This window comes from Lissotriton helveticus, chromosome 6, assembly GCF_964261635.1.
Source record: "Lissotriton helveticus chromosome 6, aLisHel1.1, whole genome shotgun sequence".
Taxonomy (NCBI): Eukaryota; Metazoa; Chordata; class Amphibia; order Caudata; family Salamandridae; genus Lissotriton; species Lissotriton helveticus.
In genome coordinates this window covers 1,213,939,895-1,213,964,323 of record NC_136067.1, presented here as the reverse complement: position 1 = coordinate 1,213,964,323, position 24,429 = coordinate 1,213,939,895, and the positions used below count along the sequence as shown (strand labels likewise).

Sequence of the window (24,429 nt, the reverse complement as noted above, 5' to 3'; positions counted from 1 at the left end):
GCTGTACCGCTCCATGCCGTTTAACCTGCCCTATTCTGAAGGGTTAGGAATGGATGGGGAGGATTGGGATCCCTTGGAAATCCCACAACCTCAAGATATGGACTGGTATGAGGAACTGGGTGATGCCTGCATCCTGGACACCTCCTTAGATTCTTGCATGCTGTTTCTCCCAACCTGGCTCCGGAGGAGGGGGTGTAATTCACAATGGTGGTGCAAATCACAATGGTGGTGCGTGGCCTGCAGAGGTCTTGGACCTGCAGCTTTCTATGTTGGCAGTCAAGACTAACATCTTGACAGAGGTCTTGCTGCCTGGTGTCTCCACCTCAGAATCCTTGCTGCCTTTCAACAAGGCCCTAATGGATGTTCTTCTGGGCACTTGGTCCAAGCCCAGGACTGGGGCTCCTGTGAACAGAAAGATTGCCCGCTGCTATCGCCCTACACCGGGCGTCCCAGCTTTCCTTACCACCCACCCCACCCCTTGGTGGTCCAGGCTTCCACTTCTAGTGGCGCGTTCCCTTCCACACCCCATACAGGGAATCCAAAAGACTGGGAAGCTTTGGGAAGAAAGCGTTCTCTCCCGACAGTCTAGCATTGAGGTCGGTGAACACCGCATGCCTTTAGGGCCGTTATTACCATTTTGTATGGGATACGGCTGCACAGGTGCTGCCCAGAGTCTCTGAGGAGGATCTCGTTCTGCTCTCCCAAGCTATTTCAGACGGGAGAGATGCAGCGAAGTTCGCCTTCCGCTGTGGCTTGGATATGACAGACTCCCTTGGCAGAGTGATTTCCTCGACAGTGGCTATACCCCGCCACGCCTGGCTGAGGATGTCTAGATTTTCAGGGGATGTCCAGCTAAATCTTATGAAAATGCCCTTTGATGCTTCCCCACTCTATGGAGACCAAGCAGATAGAGCGCTTCAGCGTTTTAAAGACTCACGGGCTACGACCAAGTCCTTAGGACTCACCACATCCCAGCCTGTGTCTGCTTCGTGCTCCTTTTGTGGCTACGGAAGGGGCTTCCAACCCCGCCAACCCTACTCCAGCCAGAGAGTCCTGCAAGTTCGGCATCCTCTGCGGGCTGTGGATGTAAATGTAAATGTAAATGTAGTATACTTGTAAAGCGCACAGCTGCCCCAGCAACGGGGCGTCCCGGCACTCTATAACTCTGGGGAACCCGTCCTGGCTTTCCCTGTGGGATGGTCCCTTGCTGGGAGTCCCCAAGGTGGAGCCAGGCATCCCTGGAATTGGTGGGGCCGTTGTGGAGATTAGGCAAGCTAATGCCCAGAGTTGCCGAGTGTAACTCCTGATTAGAGTAAGCACCGAAGCGAGAATTATCGAGTCCGCTGACCAAGGTCCACGACCCTGCCGCGTCGGGAATTGAACCCTGGTCCCGGGCTGACTTCTGCTCTCAGGCCTGCCGCCTCTAACCAGTGAGCCACACTACTCCACTTGATCGGTTCACCCTGACCCAGAGGTTCAGGCATCCAAAAGTCAAGCCAAGCCACAATCCCCTCCTCCGCCGCAAAACCTTCCTAGTCCGATCCCACCAGATCATACACGCCCTGTTGGTGGCAGGATATGTCATCACCTTCCCCACTGGCTGGATATCACCTCGGATAGGTGGGTGTTGCAAATAGTCCAAAAGGGCTACTCCCTTCCCTTCGACACAACCCCTCTATCCATGCCTCCATCTTATGATCGGCTGACAGAGGATCATCTTGCCCTACTCCTCAAGGAAGTCAAGACTCTCTTGGCCAAGGGAGCTATAGAAAGGGTTCCTGGGCCAGAGATAGTCTGTGGTTGTTATTCCCGCTACTTTATGGTTCCTAAGAAGGATAGAGGCCTTCGTCCTATCCTCGACCTCAGAGCCCTCAACTACTTCCTCAAGAAGGAGAAGTTCAAGATGCTCAACCTGGCTCTGGTCCTGTCTGCCCTGGACCCAGGAGACTGGATGGTAGGATTGGACACCTATTTCCATATACTTGTCCTGCCTGCCCATTGTCGCTACCTGCAATTTACGGTGAGCCACGAGCAGTTTCAGTTTGCCACACTCCACTATGGCATCACCAGTGTCCCTCAGGTGTTTACATTGGTGATGGCGGTGGCCGCAGCCCATCTGTGAAGATAAGGGTTTCCAGCCTCCCCTATCTCGAAGACTGGTTGCTGAAGGGAGGCTCGTCGCAAGCAGTTGTCTCCCACCTCTAGACAATAGCGAACCTCCTGCACTCGCTGGGGTTCACTTTCAACATGCCAAAGTCACACCTGACTCCCTCTCAGATGCTACCTTTCATCGTAGCAATTCTGGACAAGGTGCAGTTTCTGGCTTATCCTCCTGAGCAGTGAGTCCAGGATATTCAGGCTATGATACCGATGTTTCAGCTTCTATCCTGGATTTTGGTGAGTATGACCTGAGGCTGTTGGGCCTCACGGCCTCCTGCATCCTGCTTGGGGACCATGCCAGATGGCACATGCAGACTCTGCAGTGGAACCTGAATTTCCAATGGACACAGCATCGGGAAAATCTCAACGACCTGGTTCAGATATCGGAGGGCATTGTGAAAGACCTGCAGTGGTGGCTAACAAACCACAATCGGTTCAGAGGCAGACCCCTTTCCCTTTCTCACCCAGATCTCACAGTAGTGACGGATGCGTCTCTTCTGGGATGGGGCAGCCATCTGGTGGAGGTGAACATCAGAGGACCCTGGTCTCCGGTGGAAGCCAGGCTCCACATCAACCTGTTGGAGCTTCAAGTGATCCTGTTGGCACTGAAAGCCTTTTTACCATCCATCAAGGGAAGGCTAGTTCTGATTTTCATGGGCAACACTACCGCCATGTGGTACTGCAACAAACAGGGCAGTGTGGGGTCGGGGACCCTCTGTCAAGAGGCCCTGCGTCTCTGGGCCCGACTGAAACAAGAAGTCATTTTTTTGGTGGTTCGACTTCTGGCCGGTTCTCTGAACACCAGAGCAGATTAAGTCAGCCAACGTTGCCTTGTGGATCATGAGTGGCGTCTCCATCAGGAGGTGGTGTAAGGTCTCTTCCAGCGATGGGGAGAGCCTTTGTTAGATCCTTCCTTTCCAAAGAAAAAGTGCAATGTCAGCAGCTTTGCGCGTTGGATTTTCCAAGGCGGCTTAGCTCAGTGACGATTTTCGTCGTGAGTTAAGCTCAGGCCTCCTGTATGCCTATCTACCCATACCACTCCTGCCCAGAGTGCTCAAGAAGATCAGGAGCGACCGTACATAAGTTGTTCTTGTCGCTCCGGACTGGGCACGGGTATCCCGAGCAGCTAGCTTCTAGCTATGAAGCTGACCCTTCGAGAGGATCTGTCGCAGCAGCAGGCGAGGGTTCTCCTCCCGAACCTGTCCACTCATCACCCCCTTTTGTGGAGATTGAGTGGCGACAGTTGATAGCTTTTGACCTTCTTGCCGAAGTCAGTTTTCCTGGCAGCAAGGTGTCCCTCCACGTAGTCGATCTATGCATGCCAATGGAACAAATTATGTAAATATTGTACAGAAAGGTCTATTGACCCCTTATCTGCCTCTCTGTCAGATGTTCTCCTATTTATTCTTTACTTGGCCCAGCAGGGTTCTGCTCTGGGCACTCTGAAGGGCTACATTTCGGCCCTATCTGTCTTTCGTCGGCTGCCAGATCAGCCTTCACTTTTTAAATCCCATCTTGTGCAGAGATTTTTGAAGGCGTTAACCCATTTATTTCCCCCCTTTCCCATTATTATGCCACAATGAGACCTTAACTTGGTTCTACCTTTTTGATGTGCGTACCTTTTGATCCGCTGCACAACTGCCCTCTACGGCTGCTCACTATCAAAACAACCTTTTTGGTTGCAGTTACCTCTGCCAGGAGGGTGAGCGAACTGCAGGCACGGTCATTGCGGCCTCCTTACCTGACCGTCTTTCCAGACTTAGTGGCACTCCGGACTAGGGCATCTTTTCTGCATAAGGTGGTAACACCCTTACATCTGAGACAGTCTGTTACTTTGCCCACTTTCTATGCATCTCCACATCCTTCTAAGGAAGAGGAGCATCTCCACTGTCTGGACCCAAAAAGAGCGTTCTCGTTCTACCTCGTATTGCACCAAAGAGTTCCGGGTGGATGACCAACTCTTTATAGGGTATGTGGGAGCAAAGAAGGGGCGTGCTGTCTGAAAAAGCACCATATAACGCTGGGTTATCCTCTGTATTAAAATATGTTACGCCTTAGCAAAGAAACAGGGTCCTGAAGGCCTTGAGGCCCATTCCACCAGGGCGAAAGCAGCCACTACAGCCCTCCACCGTGGTGTTCCAGTTGCTGATATCTGCCAAGCGGTCACGTGGGCATCTATGCACACGTTCGCCACACACAATTGCCTGGATTCTCAGGATCATGGGTAGGACCTGTTTGGCCACTTTCTCTTGCAGGATTTTCTGGTTTAAAGCTTTTCCGCAGTCCCACTTCCAGAGAAGTTATTGCTTGGTTATCTGATCAAAGGTAAGGAATCTTCGGCTAGATGTCTCTAACAGATGGACAAGTTACCTAACTTCGGCAATGCCTTATCTGGTAGAGACATGATCTAGCTGCACATTCCTTACAACATCTTCCCTGCCTTGCGGAATTGTTCTTAGTGTCAGGGTTGTTCCCCTTCAGGGCTGTAGTTACTTTTTTAACACACCATAGTAAGTCACTTCATGGCTCTGTTCTTCTGACATGGAAAGTCATAAAAAGTACTAACGTCAACGCGCCGGAGTGGCGGTTATATTGACAATGCGGATGTCACAACAAACATGACATTGATGACATCACGCGGAGTATACCAACACCATCTATCATCGCGCAGGGTTACTGTTATAAAAAAAAAAATCCGGATTCAGCCTGATGCCTGGAAGTTCAAAGGTAAGGAATCTGTGGCTAGATCATGTCTCTACCAGATAAGGCCATACCGATGGAAAGTAACTTGTCCATCAGTTTTGAGTGGAAACATGTGATGTAGCCTTGTTGCATTTTGGGCCGTTTCCTGTCTAGGGCACTAGGCTTACCCACACTAGTGAGCTACCATTTTTATAGGAAGACTTGGGGTAGTGCTGGGTGGAAGAAAGCTTGTGGCTTCCTGCAGATTCCAGAACTTGCCCCCACAGAAATATGAGGAGTTATTTTTTGAAAACATTTTTTTTTTGTCAGTTTGATGTTTGCAAGGGGTTCTGGGTAAAAAAAAACATGGGGAGAGCCACGCGTCACCCCAGCCTGAATGTCCCCAGGTTTTAAAAAATGTGCAGGTTTGCTTGGTTACCCTAGCTAGGGCCCAAAATCCACAGCTACCCACTTTGCAACAAAGGGTCTGTTTTGAGTGGAAAACGTGATGTGTCCATGTTTCATTTTGGGCCGTTTTCTGTTGCATGCTCTAGCCCTATATACCCTAGAGAGTTACCATTTTTATCAGGAGTAATGTGGAAGCATATAATAGTAGAAACTTTGTTATTACCAATTGAATTTCGCTGCATTTGTAGCTTCCAAATGTAAGCCAGCCTGTAAGAAAGAAGACATTTTGAAAAATACCCTCTAAATCATAGGCTGGTGCGGGTACCCACAAATTCAAAGATGTGCAAATAAACACTGCTCTTAAACTCCATATCTGTGCCCATTTCAGAATACATATGTTTTCTTGATACCCATTTTCCCTCTACATATTTCACCATATCAATTGCTCTATACACAATTTAAAAAACATTGTATGGTGCAGCTCAGTTGTTGGCTCTGGGTAACTTGATTTCTTGGAGAACCTACAAACCCTGGACATAATGGTATCTTGCTTATGAAAATCGGCCATTTTAACAAAAAAGTTAAAGATGAAAGCTTCACAAATGGGCATTTCTTCCTACTAATTTTCAAGATTTCTTTAATTTAACACTTTCTTTGGGAAAACCATGAGGAATCTACACATATGACCCCTTGCTGAATTCAAACTTTTGTCTACTTATCAGAATTATATAGCTTTCCTAGATCACTCATGGGTTTCACACTGGATTCCACCACAAACTGCAAGTAGGTTGAGAGCACTGATGATAGGAAAAATAAAATGGCTGCCTCTTTGAAAAATGTAGTAAAAAATTAGGTTTTATTATTCAGCTCTGCATGTTCCCGTAAGCTAGGAAGATCATGTCTTTAGCACCGCAAACTGTTCGTTTATGCCATTTTTAGGGGGGGGGGACAGACACTTAATTCAGACACTTAATTCAGAGCACTTTTTTCCTACTTTTCCCACAAGAATCACAGTTTAGCTATATTTTACCTATTTTCTCAGTCCCCTTCAGAGGAATTAAAAAAAAACCTTGGGTACCTTTAGAATCCCCAGGAAGTTGGGAAAAAGGATGCAAATATAGCATGGTTAACTTATGTGGGAAAAAACTGGAGCCCTAGGCTGAAACTACCCCAGATAGCACAAACAGGGCTCAGCACTGGTGAGGGAAAGGCCCAGCAGTTAAGTGGTTAAAAATGACAGGCGCATAGGCTCAAGCAGGTTGCTATGAGTACATCCACGATGGAATTTGCCCTGACCCAGGAAACCAATCCTTATCAGGGGGTCCTTGCTGTGTTTCGCATATATACATCCACGATGGATACATTCTTACTCATTTTTTTTAGTCTGGAGCCTCACGATGTTGGGAAACTAAGCAGAAGTTGTTGACTTCTCATCAATAAATAATTCACAGTAAGGGTGGAGATCCAGGATGGAACCCAAAGCTCTATTTCAACTAGCAGAAAGTATTTGTGAGACTAATGGTCTGAAAAACGTAGTTAATCAGTACAAAATGCATTATAAGCTGTGTTTCTTTCCTCTGTGTAATTTGTCTTCTGAAGAGCATTTTGAACTTGCGCTTGTAAAGATAACGGAGATAAGAAATAAATGATCAGAAAGCACACCAAGTTTAAAGAATTGAAAAGTGTTAATTTTAAAGTAAAACCACCTGAAATGTTGCGTCGCACCAATAACATAAATAGTGCTTTAATGTGCTAAAGCAGCCAAGAGTACTGCATTTTTGAAGACATTTAAAGGGCTGTGAAAATGAAGCATTGGTTAATGTCCTTCCTTTGTAGGTTTCACCTGGACAGCGCATGCGCTATCTCTGAGACTTGTTGTTTACTTACAGTTGGCTTACAGCCCCCACCCATAGCTTACTATTTGTTAGTTTCAGTGTCACTATTATTTTATTTGTCCGCGTTTGTCATGGCAGTCAAGTCCTCTTCATGCGTTTGGCCCTCCCCTGAAGCACTGACAAAGTGCTTTTTCATTTGTGTACAAGCATTCCATGAGAGTGCTTGCATTTTCAGTTTGTGTCCCATATCCCCATCCACTTAGCATCTATTCCATCCCAACTGTCCCCCTTCCATGTTGCTTCGTACCCTCGCACCTGTACTCTGCACCACTACACTCTACACCACTCTACTTCATGCCTCTCTACTCTACACCATTGCACTCTGAGCCATCTATTCTTCTCAGCACCACTCTACATCACTGCACTTTATGCCGATGTACTCTACGCCACTGTACTTTACTCTGCTCCGCTCTACGCCATTGCACTTCACCACTGCACTTTATGCCTATGCACTCTACTACGCTCTACTCTGCACCACTCCATGCCACTGCACTTTTTGCCACTGCACGCTATGCCAATCTACTCTGCACCACTCTACTCTATGCCACTCCACGTCACTGTACTGTACTCCATGCCACTGCACTCAACGCTGCTCTACTGTACTTTGCACCACTGCACTCTATTCTACTCTGTACTGCTGCACTCCACACCACTGCACTCTACACCACTCTGCTCTACTCTGCATCAGTGCACTCTTAGCCTTTGCACTCTACGCCACTGTAATCTACTCTGCACCACTCTACTATATGCCTCTGCACTCCCCGTCAATCTACTCTATTGTGCACCACTCTATTCTAGGCCACTGCATTCTATGCTTGTACACTCTGTGCCACTCTACTATGCACCACTCCACACCACTGCACATTAAGCCACTCCACACACTGTTCTGCACCACTCTACTATACGCAACTCTACTCTAGGCCATTGCACTTTACGCAACACCACTCTACTAAAGGCTACTGCACTCTGTGGCACTCTCCTCCACACCATTGTACTCTATGCCACTCTATTCTGCACAACTCTGCTGTACGCCTCTGCACTCTATTGTGTGCCACCGCACTCTACGCCAATGCACTCTACGCCATTCTACTGTACAACCACTCTGCTCTGTGCCCTTGCACTCTTTGCCATGCTGCTCTGCACCAGTCTACCCCTCTGCACTATACGCTACTGCACTCTACTCTGTTCTACTTCACACTACTGCACTCTACTATAATGTTTCCACATTTGTAAAGCGCAAACGTATCACCCCAAGGGTATCCAGACGCTGGGATGGATGTCAGGGAGATTAAGTGAGTTATTGCCCAGAGTCACATGATGCTGAGCTGACTTGTCACTGGCGCGAGGGATTGAACCGGGAGCCCTACGCTCCATAGTCAACCTCTCTGGCCGCTGCGCCCCACCTTTCCCACGCCTCTCTACTCTGCACCACTCTATACCACTGCACTCCATTCCACTCTACTCTATCCCACTGCACTCTGTGCAACTCTACTCTGCACCACTCTACTTCACGCTATTGCACTCTACACCACTCTACTTTTTGCACTGCCCTCCCCTGGAGCACGGACTAAGTACTTGTGTCCATCCACTGCTCCCATTTTTTGAGCCAATTCTTTCTCTGTGTTCATGCACACCATATTCAATTGTGTTTTCAGTCTGTCACCCATATCTCTGTCCATGTAGCTTCTACGCCCACCCACCCCCCTTCCATGCTGCTTTTTTTCCCTCTTACCCACCTACCCTGCACTTTAAACCACTGCACTCTACTTTTCACCACTCTTTTCTGAGCCACTGCACTCTACTCTGCACCACTCTACTGTATGCCTCTGCATTCTAGGCTACTCTACACCACTCTACTCTATGCCACTGCACTCTGTCACTCTGCTCTTCTTTGCACTACTCCCTGCACTCTGTGCCACTTTATGCCACTGTACTTTACAACACTCTACTCTGCACAACTCTATGCCACTTTACTCTATTTTGCAGCACTCTTCTCTAGGTCACTACACTTCATGCCACTGCTCTCTACGCCACTCTACTTAGCACTCACTGCACACAACTGTACTTTATGCCATTGCACTCTACTTAACTCTATACCAACCTACTCAACGCCACTGTACTCTACACCACTATACTATGAACCACCTTGCGCTACTGCTCTCTGTGACACTGCACTCTACACATCTCTACCCTGCACCACTGCACTATTTGCCACTCTGCTCGAGACTGCACTGCTGCACTCTACGCCACTCCAATCTACTCTGCACCACTCTACTCTATTCCACTGCTCTCTCCGTCACTATACTCGACACCACTCTTCTCTGTGCCACTACACTCTTTGCAGCTGCACTCTACTCAGTACCACTGCATTCTACACCACTCTAATCTGCACCAATCTATGCCACTGCACTCTGCTCTGCACCATTGCACTCTGTTCTGCTGCTCTCTGACTCTCTAATCTGCTCCACTACACTCTATGCCACTGCACTCCGTGTCACTGCACTCTGTACCACCCTACACCACTGCACACTGCTCTACGCCACTGCACTACTCTATGCTGCTGCACTCTACACCACTCTACTCTGTTTTGCACTACTCTACTCACTGCACTGTATGTCACTGCACTCCACACCACTGAAATGTACTCTGCACTGGTGCAATGTGGCTTTCAAAATAATCTTTAAATTGCTAAATAAATCAGGTTGCTCCAATTGATGTGGACAGTAATGAGCTGAAGCTACAGTGTGGTTACTTTGTTTTCTTCCTTTATTCTAAACATTTGCAGTTCAGAAAACCATACCTCTTTTCTTGGTGCTTTTTTAACTATTAGTTGTATTATGGGTTCTGATTGCGTCTCATTAATGTACAGTGAATAGACCACAACTCAGTCATTCAAATTATGGCAAAAGCTAAGGGTGAACAAGAAGGAAACACCTGCTCGTATATTAGAGCTTACAATGAAGAGGCTTTTGACTCCGGGTTTTATTGTATTGGACATTTTTGCAACACTTCACCACACACATGTGAACTACTATTGTGATTCATCATCGAAATTTATTTTGACTAAAAAAGGTACAAGACAAAACTCTCCAAAGCTATGATACCGAAAACTAGATTTTACTTGGAGGGCTTAAACCTCTATAGCATCTTAGCAGCTAATGGGTTACTGTTTTGCAGGTGGCCTCCTGCTGTCCTCGGCACACTTTGGAGCCTACGTATGTGGCACAGATATTGATTACAACACTGTCCATGGAATAGGTAGGTTCACATAACAAAGTTTGTGGTAGGCAAACTACTTTGCAAGTTTTGTTTATCTTTTGCTTTGCGTCCTTGAGTTATCACAGTGTCACCTTTGCGCTGAGTTAGTAACCTGTTTAACAATATTCTTACTTGACGAAAATAAGAGGGTGAAGAAGCTGCTGACCAGTATATCAGAGTGCAACCGGTTTCAAAATGAGGGCTTAATAAAGGTTTTTTTTATCTTTAGAGTGAACTTTAAGTTATGGTGCTCCTCTGTCACCTGTCAGTCACTGTGATGATGCGAAAGATTTACAGATCAGGTGGCTTGCCAGAAAAACGTCAGAATCATTTGTTTCTTTGATGAATATTACAGAGACACTAACTTTGCCTTTGTAGATACTTATTTGCTTGATCAGTAAGCACTAATCTAGAATCTAGAATGGAAATATCCTTGTTGAGTTGAGCCTTAGCACGTGATTCAAACCAACCTGGATTTTTTCTTTTTTTTACACCTTCTTATATTTAATTTTATTTACCACATCATAACACGGAAAGATATTTAATCATAGCAAATTTGGTAACCTTTAAGTTTTCTAGATATAAAGAAATCTAACAGTAAGTACATTCACCTACGACAAAGGCGTTTGACATGGACCTCAAAAGGTAACCATTGTAGATTTTTTGAGGTAGATTTGGTGTGTGCCTCATGTGTGTCATTCTGTTTTACGTTCTTTACAGTTTGAATTTACTTAGTTGAGGAAGCTGGTTTCTGGGTAGTTTGTTTAATTTATCCCAGGAAAAAAAGAATTATTCTGCTCAAGGTGGCTTGGAGATTCATAGGTGAGAACTGAATGAGGTTTCTTCCTGATGGACGCACTTTTTCCAGCTTTGTTAAGCTAAACATAATGATAACCACTGGAGTCAAGCTATCCAGGCTGAATGAAGGCTGATAGCCAGAAACCGGTCCTTGGATGCTTGATTCCGGTCTGGGAAAGACATGGCTTGGTAGTTCGGACTGGACTGTTTCCATGAGGCACAGGGTCAGAGCTGATTTGCATATAGCCAGTGTCTAACCCAGGGTGGTGTGGAGTGCAAAAAAACGATGGATTTAGGCCCAGATCCTTGTACTGAGGTGAATGTATGACATTGTTCTACATTCTGTCCATCAACTGTGTTTTTTGCAATTTTCACCCCGAGTGGGCTGGGTATGCGCAGACGTGAGTCCCAGGCTCTCCACACCACTGGAGTCAAGCTATCCTGGCTGAATGAAGGCTGATAGCCAGAAACCGGTCCTTGGATGCTTGATTCTGGTCTGGGAAAGACATGGCTTGGTAGTTCGGACTGGACTGTTCCCATGAGGCACAGGGTCAGAGCAGATTTTTATATAGCCAGTGTCTAACCCAGGGTGGTGTGGAGTGCAAAAAAACGATGGATTTAGGCCCAGATCCTGGTACTGGGGTGAATGTATGACATTGTTGTTCTACATTCGGTCCATCAACTGTGTTTTTTGCAATTCTAGGACCCTTACTTTGCCAGAATGTCAGTTTCAAGAATCAGTCGATGCTCAATAGAGCAGGCAAAGGAGTGTAATGTATATTTTGCTGCTTTTGATTGCTAATTTGGTTGTTAGTCTTCCACCGCAGCCCATCTTTTAGGGAAGGGGAATGTGTGCATTAGTCTGTATGTGGGAAATGCTATCATGTTCTGCCTTGGGCTAACTCAAACAATCTACCTGACTGTCATCATCCTACATTATTTTAGAATGGAGGGTTAAACTTCTTGATATCTTCAAGAGGCACTGAGTGTCATTAAATCAGAGGGTACAGCTAGGGGGACTGTTGAACACTATTATTCAGTAGGGAATGTAGGAGAGAGAGAAGAAGATATTTACTTGTTTGTGGTGATAGACATTAGCCAGGCTCCACCTGAGCCTTATGCAGCGAACAATCTCCCAGCAATATAAGTAAGGTTTTACTGTGACAGATCAGGTCTAGGATGCTAAAGATGGCTTGTATACCATTAGCCTGCTTCACAAGGAGATGCTTCTGTTGTCAGTGATATCCTTGTGCATGTCTGGAGCATGCCTTGTGGTGATTGTCCATATGGTGGCTTGCAGCTGTTTTCTGACAAATTCTACAACTTTGAAGATATGTTGGGGTTTTTAGAAAAAAGTCTGATCACTAGAGTCTAGAAGATGGTTTTCAAAATATGTTTCACAACTTCCTGCTAGAGGCATCCAAAGTGTATTTATGGTCAATGTTTCTTTTGGAGCTGGAATGTCTGCCAGTTGATAAGATACCAAGTTTCAGCAGAGAGGAGAAACCAGTGCTGTTGCATGTAACTGAATTATTCTGAATGAGGTTTGGGCCAACAATGGAGATGAGTTGGTGAAAGCAACATATGAACAAGAAGTACACTTCTGAATCCCTCTGGGACCTTAGGGAAGGCAGGTCAGGCAGAGGCCAAACAGCAGGATCCATTCCAGGTCCTGTTGTCCAGCTGTACAGTTCTAGGCAAAGGTAGTGCCTCTTGTAGCTTGTTGTCCCTTATTTATAACTGGAGGTCAGTTTTATCATCCTTGGAGACCACCTCTTCATTTTGGGTACAAGATGCAACTGGTCCAGCCCCACAGGGTTCTTCCCAGGTTGCATACAACAAGTTCCGGTTCAGGATCTTGTGATCTTCTTCATGTCTAGGAGTGTTCTGAAGTGTGTGCCTGGAGTTGCCACATATATGCCTGGCATGAGCTAGTGTGTGTGGGTGACTCATGAGCACAACCTCATCAATGGTGTAAAAGCTCCTAGGGCTAACCCTACCCACTCTGGGCATTTTTAAGATAGCAGAAGACTTCGGCCACACTAAACATCGGCTCTGAGGGTTGAGGGTGTGTGTGGGGATTGTACTATTTGTACTCATGGTACCCCCCCCACCCCATCTGAAACTAAAATCCAGTTTGGGGCAGACACTGTACTCCCTATAAACCCAGAGACAGAAGTCTGGTAAAACAAAGTTATTTCCAGTAACCAGACAGTAGTACACAAGAATTGTTTTGTATCCTGTTCTTACACTTTGAAGTGTGCCCCAAGAGTTATATGCAAAGTCTCAGCAGACTTGTCAAGCAGGATTTGACACTGCATATTCTGTCAGGTTCTGAGGGGTCATCTCTGTCCATTCAGGTCAGCCTATTGCATGCTCCTAGGAGGCATTTTAGACCCATTTGCATTTCTTCAAATGCTAATTCCTGGCTAGCAGAAGTGGGAGAGCAAATGGGCCGCCGGAGGCTTCAGGCAGAAGAAAAACACATTTTCTAAAATAACCTTATCTTTAATATTCATAAACAATATGACATTTCCTAGCTTTTGTAATAGACAGTTTCAATTCTATTTAGGACACAGAGGCGAGGGTTATGCTTTTTTCCTTCACTTTATTACATATATTTCATACATTTAAAACCATTACCAGAACTAACTCTCCCAGTAACACTAGGAAAAGGGCCTAAAACAATGTCCTCCTATCATGGTCCATGAACCATCATATAGTCTTATGCCGCTTTCCATGGTCCTAATTGGTTGGTTGTTCTTGGTCGTGGAAATGTGCTGGTAATATTGTTCATTTTGGTGAAGACGGTCTATTTGCCATCTTGTTGTCTGAGGTGTAAATCACTTTCTGTGGCTTAATATGTAGATTTTTACGCTGCATGTTTGCTGTGTATTGGTGATCTGGCATTACGTCAGTAGCGCCCAAATCAAAATGGGTGGTTTATACCACTAAACATTTTATAGCTGCTAGAAGTGAGTTATTTGTTGATAACACAAAAAGCATGTACCCCTTTTCAGTGAATGGAAGACGGATTACCAGCCATTAACAACATGGGATGGCCTTTGCTATTTAAAAGACACTGGAAATGCTTTTGTTTTTAGTTTCTGAACATATGTTTTTTTAAACTGTACAGCTTCCACTTGACAATACAAGTATTGCACAGACCAAAGAGGGCAGCTACTTGCTGCTGCTCCGTGTAAGAGGAGGTGGCGCAGGTTTTCAGGGGGACATTTCTATACATTGCACGTAGAAGAGCAGAAGCTTTGTCTTTACCCGCTCTTTTTTAAAGAGGAATAGTGAGGTTTGGGATTTACAGTGCAGACACAAGTGGAGAGGACACTTTACAAAGCTTCTGAACCTAATTGTCATTGGTAAACCCATAGAACAAAGCCTTGACTTTCGTAGTTCTGGAGTTTGATTTTTGCGGAATCTGCAGCTCAGCAAAGATAAGAAAATTACCAAAAGATAGGGAAGGTGAGAAATGTGCAGCCCTTGGACTAGAAAGTAGTTTCTGCCCAGTTTTAAGTAAGGCAAGTTACAAGAATTTGCATAATGCTGATTGTTGTGAACTAGTCACGAAAGAAGAGTATGGCTTCTGTGGCTATTGAGAAGATAATTTTGTATGTGGGATGACTAGTGTAGAACTCTAAAAAGTGAATTTGTACAGTGCATATCATTTTTTGTCGGGAATTTCGTAGAAATATTTTAGAGATTTTATCTTTAAGAAACAGAGTTGCTTTTTGATCCATTCTCAGTTCTCTGTCCTTCCTCACCACCAGGCACGGTAAACACACTATTTTTAACCTTTTTAATTAAATGTATTGCATCCAGTAGATCTCCTAACTTCTACACTGATGTGATAATTTAATTACTACTTTTATTTAATTTGTATGTTTTGCAATATGTTTTCTTAGTACTCACAGGATCGATGCACTTTAGTACACCTTTATATAAATCACATGGGTGTTCATTATGAATTAGGCGGAGTGAAATTACCTCGTGGAGGTCCACTCTGCCAAATACCGGTTGGGCAGGTTTTTTCACACCTGTGTTTCTGAGTGTAAGAGAATTAGCCCCGATTTTACCTTTCGGTAATTCCTTACAGTCAAATCATACGTAGTTTCAGCTGAAGTATCTTTTTTTCTGACAGGGTGGAGCGTACAATGCTCCCCACTACAAAACATCTTTCCCTTCTGTCCCTGTACTCCCACCACTCCTTCCCTCCTCCTTCACCTACCACCCCAACCTGAGGTCCCTGCACATGTTTTATCTCCTGTTCAAAGCTGGTGGTAACCCCCCATGGAACTGAGAATTCCTTGTAGTTTTACGACCTGAAAAATGGACCCCACACAGTAAATCCCTATTCCAAGAAGTTTAGATTATAATTGCACGGTACTGGGGTGTATTTATCACATGGTAACATGTTATGTTATGTTATGTTATGTTATGCAGGGGTTTTGTATAGCGTACGGCTACTCAGAAGAGTGTCCCGACGCTTTAGATTGCGCACTAATCTCATAACACAACAGGGAAAATAAGAGACAGAAATAAGAGAAACCTAAAAGGGGCCGAAACTAAGAGGAAAAGAGCCAGGTTTTAAGCCCTTTCCGAAAGGCCAACAAATTAGGAATGCTGCGCAGGGACACAGGAAGTTTATTCCATAACTGAGGTGCTAGTAGTTTAAAAGAGCGGCCTCCGATGCGGGCTCTCTTCACACGAGGAACCGCCGCAAGAGACAGGGCTTCAGACCTGAGCGGCCTAGCAGGCAGATAAAAGGCCAGCCTCTTCTGCAGGTATTTTGCTCCGGAGGCGTGCAAGGCTTTGTGCGCCAGAGTAAGCGTTTTAAAAATTATCCGCTTCCGGACAGGGAGCCAGTGCAGAGCCTCCAGAAGACCCGAGGCTCTGGCACGGCGCGATAGTCCAAAAATGGCCCGTGCTGCCGAATTCTGGACAACCTGTAGCCGTTGGAGCAGATACTCTGGCAAGCCGAGATAAAGGACGTTGGCATAGTCAATTCTCGAGCCTATGATCGCCTGCACCGTGATCTTCCTATGTTCCTCCGATAACAAGGGAAGGAACTTGCGTAGCATCCGGAGTAGGCCAAAGCAGGTACCAGTGAGACCGATTACCTGTGAACGTAGTGTGAGGCCATTATCGATCTTAATCCCAAGCTTTTTGGCCACCTGGGACGAACTTGCTGGTGGAAACATGTTCTCAGGCCACCACACTTTCCAGTCCGGATCCGAACTGCACCCAAAAAAGAGGACCTCGGATTTATCCGAGTTGCACTTGAGGCTATTGTGATGAAACCATTGAAACACCGCCTCAAGGCAACCCTGGATCCTACCTCCATCGAAGTCCGCACCCCTCTCACAGGTGAAGAGGAGCTGGGAGTCATCGGCATAAGAAACGATCTGGGCCCCGAAAGACTCCGCCAATGCCGCCAAAGGGGTCATAAAGATGTTAAATAGAGTTGGACTCAGGACAGAGCCCTGAGGAACTCCGACACCCAATGGCGACATCTCGGCGGAGCAAGCAGAAGCCCAGACCGTTTGTCGACGGCCTGCCAGGAAAGATCGAAACCACTGGAGCACCGTCCCTCGGAGACCAACCTCTGAGAGTCTTGCAAGAAGACCCTCATGCGGGACGGTGTCGAAGGCCGCCGACAGATCTATTGCATGCAATTTTATCGTGTCCCCAGTACTGTGGAACTCGGAATGTGGGGCTTAGCGTGTCACCGTATTAAGCTTATATTGCAAACCACTCACGACAATGGTACCATATTATTATTTTCTTTGTCTTTTATATCTGTTTTTATTTACTGTAAAATCAAAGGATCATCAGGGTACAATATGCACATTTTCGTTTTACATGGTGCCAGAGACAGCAATAATTGAAAACTGCATACACAAATCATTTAGAACGAGGATGTAACCGAGACCGATTTTACATAATGAAAATCATGTTTGTATATTTGTTTATATCTTGCAGAAACCTAACACTGTACGCAACTATTTTACCCTACCCTAAGGCTCTCAAATATAGTTTATGTATGGCGCTGTTCTTACAATACCTACGATATCGGGTTCTTACCCTCAATAGGCTATTCACTAAATTATTGGATCGTAAGAGATCTCTTATTGGTGCCTTAATGCCATTTGTGATATTTAGGGTGGTTAATGATGAAATGTCAGAGGCGGGCAATAAAGTTATAACCCGTAAAGAAGAGAAAGTCCTACCATACGGCTAAGACATCACAGGTGCTGGTGATCCTTTTTATTGTGGGATTGGAACACTTCAAGCATAACTCATACATTTTTTGCAATTATCTGTAGCCTGCTCCTTCTCCCCTATGCAGTTGTCTGCTCTCTGCATGCAACCATTTAATTGTCACTGCATGTCAGTTTACAGCAGAGGGAAGAGAGGTATTTTTCCAGTTCATGGTGATAGAGCGGCATGCCAATAACAATGCTAGATTTACGAACCTACAAAATGCATTATAGTTTTTGGAGTGTGAGTATAAATCCAACACATGCCTCAAGAAAGTTTTGGAGTGTGTGTCCTTTTGCCCATATGAGGACAGAAGTGGCCCAGTCCCAATAGTGTCGCAGTGAGGTACAGGTGCACATCATAGGTTGGAAGTCCGCATCTGGCAATGGCTATGGGGGCAACTGGAGACAGGCGATGCACTCTTATTAATGATAATCATACAATAAAATAATTGTAATCTCCAGTTTGAAATGTCTGATATTTTGTTATAGGAAAAGCGAGTAGGAAAAACCAGAAATGGAGAGGGCCAGATGAAAATATCCGAGCCAATCTTCGCCAGTATGGATTAGAAAAGTACTACCTTGATGTATTTGTTTCTGATACATCTAAATCCATATGGAGGAAAAACACGTGGTTTGATGCAATCATCACAGATCGTAAGTTTATTTTCGGAAAATAATATTGCTTGATGATTGCACTCTTGGTGTGAATTTATTTTGGTGCTAAAGAAAATTGCCCTGTAGGAAAACCGTATTTACTTATGCTTATGTTAGTCTTGTTTCCAAGTTTGTGCTAATTAGAAGATCAACTAAATATGAAGTAGTTCAAGCCCCGCTCTCATGTGCCATTCTGCTGGTGTTACCAACATTTGTGAGCATTAATACATGTTTTGGCAGGGTGTTAATGTCAATGCATAGAAGGTCATTTGTAAGAGGATTATTGCAACAAAAATAAATATATTATTCTATTTTTAATTGTAGGAAAGTAGGATCTGCTTTTTATGGTTACCCCCACTTTTTGCTCCCACTGTTTTGACTTGTCTGGCTGGGATCTTGCTATTCGGGACCCCAGCCTATCTGTTTTCTCCTCTAAATTGACATGTATATACTTTGGTACAACTCCAGATTGGATGCTGGGGTGCCCTTATCAGTCCCTAGTATATGGTACACATGTACCCTTGGCATAGGTAACCCAAAGGCCTTCCATGGGCGGAAGCATGGATTATGCAACTGATGAGAGGCCATGCAAAATGGAACATCAGGTCTGCTACTGCAGCCTGTGTAAACTGGTGCTTGCACCACTTACGAGAGATATAGGTTCACTATATCTATATATATCACTACACTTAAAACCTTATAAGTCACCCCTCTAGCAGGCCTTAACAATCCTGAAGGCTTGGTGCTGGGTTTTATGTGAGGGTGCTACTGCATGAGCAGGGCCCCTCTGCAGTTTTCGGAGACCATTCCCTCAGGCTGTACGTGATCCTACCAGACATATAGGTAGAAGTGCATTATAACCTCGCTGTAAATGCTATCTCGAACACAACTGCAGCGAAGTATGTCGTGTTTTGTGTCAAACACCTTGGACTCATACCTCTACACCAGTAACTGGTTTGGGAGTTATGATTACTCCCCTCCGAACCGAGGTTCTGGGAAACCTAATTCTACCGGTACCAACTTTCTCGAGCCTTACAGGATAAAAAGGATGCTGCCAGCCACAGACACGAGTTTGCCCTCCTACTGCTGAGCCAAGCTCGTGCAGAGGAAGGTCAGACAATAGGTATCCTGTCACAGGGAGGTGTGACCAACTCCCAGGCAGGATTTAGTGTATTGGGGCTGGGTGGGTGTACGGTCTCAGTGCCAGAAAGTCTGCTCGAGGGGCACATTTGGTGTCCCTGTGCATAGTACAGTTCAGACCAGTTCTGGGAGACATTTGCTCCTGCTCTGGCGCGAAACTGGACAAAGGACATGAGTGTAGCCACCACTCTGTCCTGTCCCTTCCTAGGAGGGTCCCTAAAATCTGTCCAACCCCTTCCCGTGGGTATAAAATGGGTTACCTGGCTACAGGACATTAGATTTTACGTGGACAAGATTCTGCAGAAAGATACCACTACACTTCGACCGTCTTAACATGCTGGACTTCGCTGGACCTCCCTTGGGCTTGACTTTGTCTTCCCTTGCCGTCCCCAGTCTTGCCACTGTCCATGATCCATACAGGCTCCGTGCTGGACCCTGTGGACCTCCAAGACAACAGAAGAATCTCCCTTGGAGTGAAGGAGCTACTCCCCTGCAACCGCAGGCACCGGAACACATCTGACCGGTTTGCTGCTCCAGAGCTCCTGCAGACTCTGAAGACTCCAGCAACACAGGAGGTAGGTTTCTGAAGGTCTCCGAGGTTGAGCTGCCCTCTCACTGAGTTTGAGGTGGATATCCCTCGTGGGGAACGTATACCCGTACCCCTGTACACCGCTTTCATTTGCAGCTGCACATGCTTGTTGTCGTGCAACAATTCTGTGCATTGGAACATTTGTAGCCCTGACCCCAGCGCATCGTTTCTGTGAAGTACTCCGGCATCCTCGCACTCTGTGCCCTGCTAGCTGGTATCCTGTGAAACCGCCTGAGGTCCCCTCGCGACTCCTGTGCCTTCGGCCTGTGGGGCCACTTGACGGTCAACTTTGCTGGTTGCTCTAGGCCTGCCCTGACTCCCCTTGCTGTGGTGAGTCTTCTGGTTCTTGCTGGGCCAGATCTACTCTGAATCTGACTATCTCTGTTGTTGCCGCTGCCAAGGCTTATTGGTGATCCAGACGGACGCTGACCCCTCAGCACAAAACATCCATCTTGGGACAGCTTGCCTCCAGCTCCTAGTTGTCCTAGACGCCTCCGGCTCCACGCAGCTTAAGAGTCAAGATCACCATCAACACACCTGAAGCACCCGTCATCAGTGGGCATTCGTCTACCGAGCCCCTGTTCACTCCAAAGTTACCCAGACTCTGTCCCCTCTGCTTTCAGGTTTCTCTCATCTAGAATCCACTTTTGTATTCCACGTACACTTTTCATACTTCCAGCAGCAGCATTTCTTTGTCGACATCCATAGAAAACGACGAGGGTTTTCAACGCCACTTTGCATCTATGCACCCGGCTCCTCTGGGATAGGTAACTCTGGTACAAAGGTATCCATGGGTGGGTTGGCTCTTCAAACTCTTAAGTTCCAAGGGTTGTCTTCGTAATCTGCTGGGAAGGGTCCTTAATCTCTAAATTTCGAACCGCGACTTTCCCATTGAATTGTACGAAGCACACAGTCGTGTTCTCACTCTGCACCCGTTCTCCATGGGGTCCCGATTCACTCACTTTTTTTAAAAACTTCTTTTTATTGGCATTTGAGGCAAAATGACAAACAGTGGTATTTCTTAATCAACAGCGCATTACATACAAATCTGTCAAAGATCATTTGGGAAGTTGCAACTTACATGATACATCAATGATACATCTCTTCCAGCGTTTTTGAACATGGTACAGTTCTAAAATATATTTCAATATCAGCGCATTTTTGCAGCTTGTCTTGACAACAGACGGAACAATAGTCTACCTGCATGGCTATTTCTCGCATACTGTGATCAAAAGTTACCCCTCGTAGCCCAGTCTAGTTCGGAGCATTCAGATCTGTTGTGCATTTGTGCTAGCTCTCATCTATGTCTGCAGAGTTCAGCCAGCTTACAAATGGCTCCCATATGTCTCTGGGGCGCGACCGCGGCGGCATTGGCTCCCAGTATTCCGCCATTTGGGTTTTGCCTTAGGTCACCTCCCGAACCCAGTCCGTCACCTTCAGGGGGTGGACAGCTCCCCAGTGTAGGGCCACCTGCCTCTTAGAAATCAATAAGAGTATGGCCGGTAGTTTCCTCAGCTTTGGTGGTATTTGTGGGATAATTCCCAGCAGCGCACCAGTGGCGTGCAAGACAAGGCTGGTCCTGTTATGGGTTCAATATATTGTAACCACAAATTTGCTATGGGCCTGCACTGCCTTGCTATGTGTATGAATGACACTGTGGATGCCCCACACCTCCAACAACTCTATACATTTGAAGTATGTACATCAACTCTATAAAACCCCCATGCAGTCCAATCCGCCTTAGTTGCATGGTGGTTTTATAGAGTTGATGTACGTACTTCAAATGTATTAGTCTGAGCCGATAATTGGGGGTCATCTGTTTCAATTGTCTACAGCTGAAGTCCCAGTGTTAATCAGTTATGTTCGCGCCTAAATCTACCTCCCACACCGCTTGGGCTGTCGGCATGGTGATCGGGTGATCTCTTTGTGTGGTTGTATAAAGTTGTGTGATCACTTTGCGACCAGATTCTATGGTGAGTATATTTTCAAGGGCCGACAGTGGTGGGGAGGGCTTTGGAAATGTTCCAAATTTACTTTTGCAAGTTGCTCTTAGTTGATAATAAAGTAGTACATCTAGCGCTGATGGTGGCATAGGCCTGCACATCTGTTGCAGTGTGAGAAAAGGATCCCCAGGGTATAAGTCTTGTCCAGTCAGTATTTTTTTTAATTTTTTATATAAAGCGCCCAGTAACGCCATCTCGGCGTGTTCCCGCGCTAAGAGCTCCTAGACGATCACCAATATGAGCCTGTGTCCCTACTCAGTGTAAAGTTGTGTTTTTAGCTTTGCCCTAAACATCGCTTCACTGCTCTCCAGTCTCAGAGCAGGAGGGAGTTTGTTCCAATGTTGAGCTGCTTGGAAAGCAAAAGATCGTCCACCCATTCTGGCCTTCCTTATCCTAGGAATTGTCAGCAGCCCGGTACCCACCGACCGGAGGGTCCTTGTTGGTTCGTAGCGGCTGACTAAGTCCCTAAGGTAGGCAGGCGACCTGCCCCAGACAATTCGGTGACAGAAGAGGAGGCATTTGAACAGCACGCGTTTCTTCACAGGCAGCCAGTGAAGCGCATCCAGAGCCTTCCAGAGCCAGAGAGTATGTGGTGTACCTGAGCCTGCTCCCGTGCCTTATTGTCCATCAGCGACGGAACTAGCGGGTTATCTGCCAGGGCATTGAGAGAGCATAAAGTGTGTCTACATTGGCGCATCTGCATAGGCCTCCCCAGGCCCACCGCGTTGCATCAACAGTATCCACTTTATCACATGGGTGCTTAAATCATTGATAAATGGCTGTGTTAAGTAGGAGGGGGCAGCTCTGTCCAGCTCGACAGCCATGTGAGGTTGAAATGGGGTGGGGTGCACCCAATAGTGCAAGAACTGAGCCTGCACGCAGTGTGCGTAAAGGGCAAAGTCTGGGGCTGCCAGCCCACCCTGTGTTTGAGGCAACGTTAGTCCCTCCCATGAAATTCTCGGTTGACTCCCTGCCCAGACCAGCTCAACCGTTAAGGAACAGAGTTTTTTAAACAAGTGCATTGGGAGGGGGATTGAGATATTTACGAACAAATATAGCAGCTTTGGCAGGATAATCATTTTGGCCACTGCTACGAGACCTATTAGTGAAAGGGGGAAAGTCTTCCACCTCTGCACTTGGTCCTCAATCCAATTTACCACCCTACCATAATTTGCCGTCCAAAGCTCCTGCTGGTTGTTACTAATCCAAATGCCCAGATATCTTGTCGGCCCAGTTGCCCACACTATTGGGTATTCTGTGTCGAAGGGCTGTCCCAACTGTCAAAAGGATTAGGACAGATTTACTCCAGTTCACTTCGACTTCCTGTGGAAAAGTAAATTTTGCCATGTTATATGTGCCTACGTGTTCCCCATATTATGCTATATGTGCATGATCGATATGCATGTATTCCCCTATGATCAATTAAAGACGCAATTATAGTTGTGTCCAACTCTAGTATGCCAGTTTCCAGTTCTCGTGAAAGCAACGAGTATTAGGCCTAAGTTGCCACATTATACAGTGTGCACGTTAATTCATTGAATTGTCCCCGTTTCTAGGCCTCAAAAGGGCCCGGACATCAGATTCAGCTCCAGTCTCCTGAACCCACTCCGAGGAGCGATACAGCCCCCACCTGCATCCCTGACCCTTCACTTACTTCCTGCCTCACAGTGCCCGGCCCGGCCTGGCTCTGCCTCCCAGTCTGCCAAGAGTATGTTATGCTTCTAGTTATCAGTCCAGCCCTCCTTCTCTGCATTCCCAAGCTACTGAATCGCATCAATAGTTTCTGCCATGGTCTAGCCTTCCTGTCTCCATGTAAGAGAAATACTGTATTAATATTCATAGAATATTCCTAGCACACGTAATACATGTAGAATTATGCACGCACCAGTCTTAGTGTCAAGTAGCCTTTGCCCTGATAACTTTTGGATTCTATCAACATGTACTCCAAACACCAGATACCAGATATGATATAGGTACAAGTCGTTCTGACACTGCAGACTTTAGTCTCCTCTTCTAGCGCAGAAGTCATAGCCCCCAGTTCCTCCTGGTAAACACGTCATTGCCCGTTTGCGCGCACCACTAGGTTAAAGGTCCCAGCTGCTCAGGTAGCACCCTCCATGTTTCCGCCCCATTTATGACACTTCTGTGACGTCTACATCACATGTCTATGTATACGCCCTGTACACGCCTTCTTGCTACACCCATTTTTGTCCTTATCTTTCGCGACTGCTACGAGTTACGCCTACTGCTACGCCTACTGTATTGAATGTAATGTAATTGTTTTAGTATATATACTATGTACTGTTACTGAATGTTGCCCATGCCATTCCCATTCCCCGGCAGCTGCCTTCATTCTATTTCCGTGCAGGCTATCCAGTTCCTGTCCCTTCCCTTATGCCTGATTAAAGCCTGTCAGACTCAAGATACCTCGAATCCTGTCTCTTATTTATTGAGCTATCTGTTTTATTCACTGTATTCAAAAATAGTACCGGTAATTAATTATTTATTTACCACATAAAGTTGTGTTTTTAGCTTTGCCCTAAACATCGCTTCACTGCTCTCCAGTC

At 46.0% G+C, this 24,429-nt stretch overlaps 1 protein-coding gene across 1 annotated transcript in view; it reads left to right on the top strand.

The window, feature by feature from the left end:
* Positions 1–24,429, top strand: part of TRMT11 (tRNA methyltransferase 11) — a 392,197-nt gene that overhangs the window by 144,181 nt on the left and 223,587 nt on the right. The window contains exons 8-9 of the mRNA XM_078648927.1: positions 10,323–10,403; positions 17,966–18,130. Coding sequence (XP_078505053.1) covers positions 10,323–10,403; positions 17,966–18,130 — 246 coding nt within the window. The remainder of the gene's footprint in view (positions 1–10,322; positions 10,404–17,965; positions 18,131–24,429) is intronic.